Source organism: Astatotilapia calliptera, chromosome 7 (assembly GCF_900246225.1).
Source record: "Astatotilapia calliptera chromosome 7, fAstCal1.2, whole genome shotgun sequence".
In the NCBI taxonomy this organism is placed as follows: Eukaryota; Metazoa; Chordata; class Actinopteri; order Cichliformes; family Cichlidae; genus Astatotilapia; species Astatotilapia calliptera.
This window is the reverse complement of record NC_039308.1, coordinates 41,009,160-41,018,993: the sequence shown is the minus strand read 5'-3', so window position 1 is coordinate 41,018,993 and position 9,834 is coordinate 41,009,160. Positions and strand designations below refer to the sequence as shown.

The following is a 9,834-nucleotide window of genomic DNA, read 5'->3' as shown; positions in this document are numbered from 1 at the left end:
GTGTGTTTCTTCCTTTTCCTGCCATTATTACATAAAGTGATGAGTTCAGGGGAAGTAACAAAGAAACATCTTCCGCTTAGTGAGTTGAGTTGCAGCCAACTGGATCATCTACTGATCCAGATCAGATTGGATATGAATCTGATGGGGCAGATTCACGTTCCGTTGACATTATTTATCTTTGTCTTTATATTAGGTTTTCAAACAATGAAAAAACTGTGTCTTGAAAAACGTTGACTACCTTTTCTACAGTCAGTCATTAAACCTCAGACCCAGTTAGTGAGAAAAAGGAACAGAAGGCTGAACTAATGATAATGATGAGTCACTGGTGTGAGATGACTGCCCTGGCAAGAATATTTTCTGCTCAGAGGCCCTTTTAACTCAAACATCAAGTCCCAGCTAGATCCAATCTTTGGATCCAATCTTTTTTTTTTTTTTTTTTTTTTAAGAGACAAACTCTAAAGAACGAAGAAAATGTTTCGGAATATTTAGTAATAAGTAATAATAAGTATGCAAATATGTTTTTATACAGAAAAGTTTTGACTTTAAATAACTTTTTCTGTTAAAATAAGATTAATTTATGTTGTCAAAACTCTGAAGACCTTAAGTAACTAAAATACTATATGCACTACAATCTCCTGATTTACAAATGAAATTGACACAAAGCTAAAGTATGAAAAACATGTTGCCATCATCGTGTCATTTTTGTGATAAATCAGTACAAACCAGAAATATTATACATGAACCAGGCTGTTGTTGTTGTTTTAACTTGTGTTGTTTATTTTTTAACTTTCGTTACCATTCTGTTTTTCATGCACTCTGAGTTTTACTTTCATCTTGCAAATATGCAACTTTTTAAAAACCTTTTTCACTAAATTATCTTAGTGTTGATTGTATTTGTCCAAAACTGTTTCCAAATTCTTTGCATCATTTATTCTAACCTGACACCCTAAAACCACTCACCAGTTAGTATTTTAATTAGATAAGGATCTACCAGAGAGAAGAAACTGTTTCCTCTGACATATGAAACAGCAAAAAAATTACTTGAGAAACACTGAAGTATTATGACAAGCCACTGAAGACAGCAACAGGTAGGAGCTAAAACACTATTATATTCAAAAAATGTTGACTGATTTGAAAAGAATAGTGAGATAACCTTGTAAGATAAAGGATATTATTAAAAAGATTTGATCTTTTTAAAATGTGGACAATTTGTTTACAGATATACTGCGAAATCCTTGAGTCATTTTATATTTATTTTATTTATAATTTTATATTGATTTACCAGGATGAGCAAAAAGGACATCAAAAACAGAATGTAGTTAACATATGTATTCACATTCACAAGGGCTCTATCTGAACACCAAATATGAAGGAAGGTTTTACAAATATCTTTATTTTATATCATTATTTAGCACTTTTATCATTCCAAATCCACTGTAAATGACTATTTTGCTGCTTACAAATAGTATCATCCACAAACAAAAAGTTAATTTTGTCAGTATAAATGGTTATTGATCAAGAGGAAAAAGAAGAACTGCAAAGGACTCAGTCCAAAAGGCCAAATCTATTTTGTTGTTGTTCCTGGTTAGAGATCAGTAAGTCACACTAAAATTAAATAAATCATATTTTTTAAAATATTTTTTAGAATGTGTATTAATGGCATTTCGAGTCATGACTTGATAACATGTTCAGTTCTCCTACACAATATCATTTTTAAAATGATATGCTGTTTAGAATTAGTCATAAATATGAATATTTTTTAAATATATAATGAAATAAAAGTTTATGGCATGAACATATGAAATTGTTAGGGACTACAATTAGTCTGTTTTCATAAATTTTCCCCTACAGATGATGATTAGGCAAGTGAACTTGAACTCTGAACACGCAGGGAGTGTCCTTACACTACTGTAGGTGAATAGAGCAGATTGTTCAGCCACTGGGTGAACTTCGAGATTTGGTTCATCATTCCAAGCACTTATGTGTACGTTCTAGCACCTAAAATTTTCTAATTTTCCCTGTTTTGCTGATAATGATCATTTACATAAATTGGGGCCACTGCTGACATTTTAAGCTCTGAGCACAGAGCATGCATGTAGCAGAGCTATGTCGTATTTCTCTTTCACACACACATAAAATAATAATGGAGGAAGTATCTTACATTCTAACTGCAGAAACAGCTTTGTGTCCTGTTATATTCATATTATAAAAGTAGTATTTAACATTTGCAGCTTCAAGTGGAGCTCTTTCAGAACTATTTTGTATCCACTGGTGATCTAATAGAGCATCTAATAACTGTTTTCTCCATTAATTGTTTGAGATGTAAAAATTATGAAGTCATCTTTCACCGAGAGTCATATTTCAAATAACTTCAAATGTGATCAAAAGTTCCCACTTTTAGCCCATCTTAAGAAGACGGAGTTTGGTTATTTTAAAGAGAAAACAGAGTTTGTCAAAAATAGCTGTGATTTATGTTGATGTTTGCTGACTTTTATCCACTGTCTGCCCTGCTTGTCCAGACCTATTACCATGGCCCCATCCTTCTTCTCCTCTGTTGGCTTCTGTGTAATTGGATCTATCACCTTAGCCCTTGCCCTACCTCCAACTGAGCCACCGCTCATCAATAACCATTCCTTTGTGGCTATATGGAACGCGCCAGTCGAGCACTGTAAACGTCTTCACATCCCGTTGGACACTGCAGCCTTCCAGTCAGTGACGACACCCGCAGCTGTGCCAGGCCAGTTTCTCACCATCTTCTATGAGGACCGCCTTGGTCATTACCCTAGAGCTGATTCTGTCAAGCATAAGCTCTACAGCGGTGGGGTCCCCCAAAATGGCAACCTGACAGAGCACCTGGCCAGAGCCCAAAAACAAATAAATCACTACATCTCCCAGGATTCTTCTCCTGGGCTGGCTGTCATTGACTGGGAATCCTGGCGCCCCCTGTGGGACCAGAACTGGGGTTCAAAACGCATTTATCAGAAATTGTCCATCAGTCGTACCCTGCAGATGCTCCCGTTTTTATCATTAGAGCAAATTCTTAAACTGGCAAAGAAACAGTTCCAGCGGGCTGGACGTCACTTCATGGAAAAAACCATTAGCCTTGGTACTGGTGAGCGTCCAAACCGCCGATGGGGCTTCTACCTGTTTCCTGATTGCTACAACTATGGATGGAACAAGCTTGGCTACACGGGAGAGTGCTCCCACAAGACCCACAAGCAGAACAACCAGATGCTTTGGTTGTGGGAACGCAGCACAGCTCTCTTCCCATCAGTCTACCTTCACCAGAATCTGAGGAACTCTCCCCGGGCTGCGCTCTTTGTTCGTAACCGTGTTCTTGAGGCTCTGAGGGTGGCAGCATTGCCTAAACGTCCTTACGTTATGCCAGTCTATGTCTATTGCAGGCCACTGTACCGGGATCAGACCAAAAAGTTTCAGACCAGGGTGAGTGTTTGTGTTAAAATCACATTTATGCACATCATTCACTTCATCTTTATGATTACAATAAACAGCCCATCACATGAGGGTTTTGTCATTTGAACCTAAATAGTTATTAAATTTCTCACGTAAGAGCAAAAAGCATTCACAAGAACACAACAGAAAAACAACTCAACAAATGAAGATTTATGTTTTAAAAACTTTTGAAAATGACATAAAAACATCAATTAATACTGCTCTGAAAGGAGAATGAAGGCCTCAATTTAGAACTCTAATGTGATAAAGGTTTGGAGTTCATTCACTTTGAACAGTTTGTAGTACCTTATATCAACTCTACCAAGGTTTATCTATAGGTTTTCTATACTGGATTCTAAAAGATGTGAATGAGAGAGAAGCTGGGGGGTGTTTTGGGGGCCTCGAGGATAGGGCATTAAATTACTTTGAGCCTTTTTATTTAAAAAAAAAAGTTTCGTTCCTGCTCTTTCAGAGAGATCTAATCAGCACGATCGGAGAGTCTGCAGCACTTGGAGCTTCTGGGGTCATAATATGGGGAGGTGCCAGAGACTACAACAACAAGGTAATTCACAGCTTACTGATATTTACTGGATGTTTTGATCAGATCTCCTATCATTAAGGGATATTCTAACTCAACACAATATTGACACGTCAGCATTAAAAATCTACCAGCTGAGCAATGTGATTCCTTCTCAACATTGCAAATCCAGTGTTTGTTTGTTTCATGAGAAGAGAAAAGACTTCAAGTATCACACGAGCCACCCGAAGTTTCTGCATTTGTCTTTAGCCATAAAAACTCTATATTAGTAACTCTTCACAGGTCTGAAAACAGGAACACAACTGGCCAGCCTTGCATCAACAAATAATTAACATGCCTTTGTTTCCTCTCTTAAGAGGAACTAACAGTTGTGACTGTTTATCTGTGTTTACCAGACATGTGAAAGAGGTATTGCAGCTTCATTTGCTGCAGCCGCTTTTTGATTTGGTATATCTTTTTCTTGTCATTTGATGTTCACACAATCACAATATCTTATTGTCTTACAACCAATTTAAAGTGGCACAACTGAATGCAAATTCTAATTAAGAATAAAACAGACCATTTAGATGGTCTTACTGCCACTATCCGTGTTCTCAGTCCAGTTGACGTTCTTCCTTTGGACACAAACATCCATTAAGCAATATGTTTTATTTGGACTTTAATTACCCCAATAAAATATTTTAGCTGACATTCATCTTGAAGTTCTAAGATTTTTTTTGTACATACTTTTTGAACACCTGAACCTCTCATATAAACTCCTGTCTTTGCAGGCGTCCTGTGATGCTCTGTCCAAGTACCTGAGATCCACATTGAACCCTTACATTGCTAATGTGACTGCAGCCGCCAAGCTCTGCAGCGAAGTCTTGTGTCAGGGGAAGGGCCGCTGTGTCCGGAAGAGCAACAACTCTCGCCACTACCTGCACCTAAACCCCACCCATTTCCACATCATACGAGCTGATAGGAAGTATGTGGCTATTGGCCTCCCTTCTGCTGCTGACCTCAGTGCCTGGGCTGAAAACTTTACCTGTCAGTGCTACGCAGGGCGGAACTGTTCTCCCAAACTAGTACACCCAACCACCATGAAACTCATTTGGATTTAATGTGTGAGGAAAGTAGAATTCGTTCATGTGATTATCTATCATTCATCTATTTTCCAAAAACAGAAAGGAATGTAAGTAAATGATTCCCTCAAAACATAGTGCTATTAATACTAATAACAACAACATCAACAACAATAATAATAATTGTTAAGACAAGCTATACTTTAAACTTCAGTTTTAACTATTTAAAAGTAAATGGGCCTTAATTAAACTAAACTCAGCTCAACTAAACTGAATTTTGAAAAATATACCTTCATCTAAAGTTGAGTAGATGAAGCGTCTGTCTGTTACATTACAAAGACTCTATTTGGAAAGACATTTTTTAAACATTACCTGTGTTGTAAACATCTGAGCAGGACTGTCAGTCATATTTTTTTTTATGAATTTAAATAGGCCAGTCATATAGGTTTGAACTTTGAATCTGGCCCAGATTCATCCATCAGTGTATAATTGGGGTCTGTAGTTAAAATTGCTTTGAGTGATCAGTTAGAATAGAAAAAGTGCCCCTTCTGATGCTTTGTTTGAACTTCAGCAGGTCATCTTGACCATGCTACACACCTAAATTCAGTTGCTGGCCTAATTAGCTGATGACACATTAACAGTATGGGGTGGTTTAACAGATGTACCTAATGAAGTGGCCGCTGAGTGTATGAATCAACAAATAATAATAAATAATACAAAAAAATGGAGACGTTTCCTTAATAAATGACATGAGCAGAGCAACAACAATACAAATACATGCAAATATTCATGTCCTCAGAACAGTGACATCATTCTTCTATAGCATCTTATTCATGTGCTTGTAAATCAGAATGATTTGATGAATGAAATAAACACGAGTGTCACAAAGAGAATGAGTGTGTTTTGTGTTTGATAGATCTTTTTAAGTATATGGCTACTTTACCAAGTTTATTAACGGGATTAAAAGTAAATTTTTCTAAGCCACATTATGAAAAAAACAACTAATGGTGACAACCTACAAAAATGATTTGCAACACATAAATTTGCACCTTAATCCTAACTTTCCCATGACTGACCAAATATGTTATTTTTTCCATACTCCTTAAAAAAATGTTTAAAGTTCTCCAGGCTTTCTGAAGGTCTTTAAAGATTTTCCTTGGACACTGACTCCTTATTCAGTGATTTTCAGTCTAGTCCTTGTGCCTGGACATTTTTAAAGGAAGCAATTGTGGTGTACAAAATACAAGAAAAAGAAAAAACAAAACAAAATATAAGAAATAAAGAAATATGAGAAATATAACTTAGCTAAGAACTCCTTTTAAAATGTATATGTAGCCACATTATATGTTGTAAAAACATTTTATTTTAATTTATTTTAATTTATTCCCATTTTAATGTATGAAAAATGTACAACAGAAGGACAGGATCTAAAAGTCATGTCCTTAAGAAAAAAGGAAAATCCAGCAAGGGCCTAATACAGAATTTGGGAGATGTTTCTGGCTCTTCAGCTGATCCATTCATAGTTAAAGCTTCATCAGAAATGGTCACAGTTCATGGGTGGTTATCAGGAGGCCATTCTTAACAAAGGGAAATGGGAATAAAAGGCAGAAGAATGCCAAATTAGACAACAACCAAATTTGTAATGTTTGCATTATTGTCAATAAGTAAGTAGGAGGTCAAAAGAGAGGTTAAACAGTGATTGTCTACAGCCATCTGTAAAACACACAGGAGGCTCTGTTGTGCTTTGAGGCTGCATTTCAGCTAGTGATGTTGGATTAATGATGTTGGACTTTACTTAATCCAGAAAAGTAAAGTCAGATTTTGGAAAGACTGTGATTTGAAACAGCTGCCACAGTCCCTGCGCCTGCCCGGTCAGCCCCGCGGCTACAAATATTTTGGTTTGGCTTTTGCTTTCTCGCCCTGCCTGGGCGGAGCTCATGTTGGGCTCTCGCCTTCACCTACACACCTGCAGTTAATAACCCACCTGTGATTCATCACTTTGTTTGCTGGCCTCTTCATAAGGCAGGAGCGCTGAGCTACTCGTCGCTGGAATATTGAGTAACTCATGTTAGTAAAAGCTCGGCTCTGCAAACTTCTGGTTCTCCTAGTGCTAGCTTTGTAAATAGATTTCCTGGACCTGTCCCGAATCATGAACCTTGGATCCCCTGAGTGTGAGGAAGGAATTCCCCGCGAGCAGCGAGAGGAGCTGAGTGAGTGTGGCGATCCCGTTTCCACTAACCCAGTGGATCCCTGGAAACCCCCACCTTCCCCCCATCTGTATCTAGAGCACCTGGTGTTGCTTAATAAAGAACTGTGTAACTGTATTCCTCAGTCTACGCCTGAGTCCGTCCCGCCTGACAAAAGTTTCCTTTTACAGCATGGCAATGATCCCAAACATGTAATGCAGTAAAAGCATACACAGATAGAAGAATACACAACAGAACACTATCGGCCTCCCAAGAACCTGAAACTCAACATTATAAAAATAAACATTACATTGTTTCAAAAATTTAAGATTTTTTCCACAACTAAAGAACTAGGGCTGGGAATCGATAAGAGTTTAGCCATTCTGATTCCATTATCGATTCAATTCTCTTATCAGTTCTCACTGTTGTAATCATGATTGCTAAACAGAATTACAATATTACTATTTTGCAGACTGACTGCCTGCTATGTGGTCAAATGCTTTTGCATGTTGGAGGTATTTCCCCTCTTTGTTGAGATCACTTTTGGGGTCATTTTTTTGGTTCTCAAAAGAGTAACGTATTACACATACTATACAGAATATTTTTATTACAGTAATGCAGTAATTACATCACTGTTTCTATGTAAAATAAACTTAAATATGTTGTCTCACAATTATAATTTAAGAATATAAACCTATCAGTTACAGTCCCACACACCAGCACAAATCCCTATCCTAATGAGGACATACATATTATCTTCCTCTCATTAGCTAAGTATGGTCACAAAGCAGAGGAAAACCAGTCTTTGTAACACAGTGCTTATATTGTAGAAACCTGAACAGGTAGAAACAGAGGATCATCATTTTTTTTAGCTGTTGAAGTTCAGGGTCTGGCTGCTGGGGTGAGATCAGCATTTGCTCAGATTTAACTTTACTCTGGATTCTTTGCTAGCTTAATGTTAGCATGCTGTCTGTGTGCTGCTTTCTGTCCTGGATCCATTTTGCACTATGGCATCGTGCTCTCTGAACTACTGGGCACTGGTTCTTGATTCCCATCTGTGTATAGTTCCACAAAGGTTAGACTATTTGTACTGTAGACTTATTGGGTTTCAAATCTTAACCAAACAAGAGATTTCCTTAAAATCAGACTTGGACTTAGAGTTTTGTATTGTCATTGTGCAGTTTCTTGCACAATGAAATTGGGTAGGTGGACCACAAAGGTGCAAAGGTAAGAAGAGAAAACAATACACAACAAGGGGAAAACAAATAAATAAACAAAATAAAATAAAAAGCATACAAGTATACATATATGTGAGTGAAACTACATGGAGTATGCGTAAGAAACATTGAAACAGAAACATTATGGGTCTGTATAAAATGACTAGTGTTAATCAAAGTTAGTAATTTGTAGAAACAGTTTACAGAATTTAATTACTTGGCACAATTTAAAATATACCCTTTCTTTTGTTATGTAAAAACAACATTTAAAATCTGTTGTTGTCTGTGAAGGTTCTCAGTCATCCAGGTCATCGTAGTCAAAGGAGCTTGCAAAGAAAAGCGTCTGGACTTCTTTAAGTTGCTTGAAGACGTTTCACCTTTCATCCGAGAAGCAAAACGCCAAAACACAAACTTAACAATGTGGTGTATGCTGTACAGTGCAGCGAGGATTGCTCAGACCTCTACATTGGAGAGACCAAACAGCCACTTCACAAGCGCATGGCACAACACAGAAGAGCCACCTCCACAGGACAAGACTCAGCAGTCCATCTGCATCTTAAGGATAAAGGACACTCTTTCGAGGATGCCAATGTTCACATTTTGGACAGAGAGGACAGATGGTTTGAAAGAGGAGTGAAAGAAGCCATCTATGTCCACTGTGAGCGACCATCTTTGAACAGAGGCGGTGGTTTACGACACCAACTCTCTACCATCTATAATCCAGTTTTGAGATCCCTTCCCAGACGCCTTAACGCCCACTCACATCCTGGGCCATCTGACCTCAGGAATTCGCATGATAAGGTGGGGCCTGGTTTCACAATGAACACACCCGAAACTCTGGCTGATTGGGACCCACACCCAGTTTCACACCTTGGCTCAGGCGATTAGAGGATCATCAGGGGGTCCTTTTGTCCCTCTGTGGGGGGAAACACCCACTAGGTTTATATCTGGGACTCTCCACCATTTGACCTTAGAACTGAAGAAGCTTCTCGGATGAGAGGTGAAACGTCTTCAAGCAACTTAAAGAAGTCCAGACGCTTTTCTTTGCAAAATCTGTTGTTATGAGTAAAGATCTTTGGTGAAACCAGCCATCTGGTCCATACATTTTATCACTTTGATAACTAACCTAAAGGTGGATTTCCTTCTTATTACATTTCCACAAACAAATGACCAAGTTCAAACACTCACATTCTTTGCGTGTCTGGACAGAGACTTTGTCTGCGAGTGGTAGCGGTAGGACAGATTGTTCTCAACCCAGAGGTTCCTCAGCTATCTTCCTCCAGGCAGTAAGGAGGGAACCTGGAACACATCAAGACAGCCCAAAAAGGAGGGAACACCTCAAGGAAGCAGATCATTCAGCTCTGACAAGCTACCACAAT

The 9,834-nt window shown here is 38.1% G+C and overlaps 1 protein-coding gene across 2 annotated transcripts; it reads left to right on the top strand.

Annotated features, from left to right (window-relative positions):
• The first annotated feature begins 820 nt into the window (after nt 1-820).
• Nucleotides 821-5,920, top strand: LOC113027409 (hyaluronidase PH-20-like). Of its 2 annotated transcripts, XM_026177018.1 has the most exons (4): nt 821-1,088; nt 2,520-3,444; nt 3,926-4,015; nt 4,762-5,920. In XM_026177018.1, exons 2-4 carry the CDS (start codon nt 2,530-2,532, stop codon nt 5,089-5,091), a joined length of 1,335 nt encoding a protein of 444 aa, XP_026032803.1. In that variant the 5' UTR covers nt 821-1,088; nt 2,520-2,529; the 3' UTR covers nt 5,092-5,920. The 2 variants fall into 2 exon arrangements, with proteins under 2 accessions (XP_026032803.1, XP_026032802.1); XM_026177017.1 differs by lacking the exon at nt 821-1,088 and having other exon boundaries at nt 1,736-3,444.
• The last annotated feature ends 3,914 nt before the right edge of the window (nt 5,921-9,834 follow it).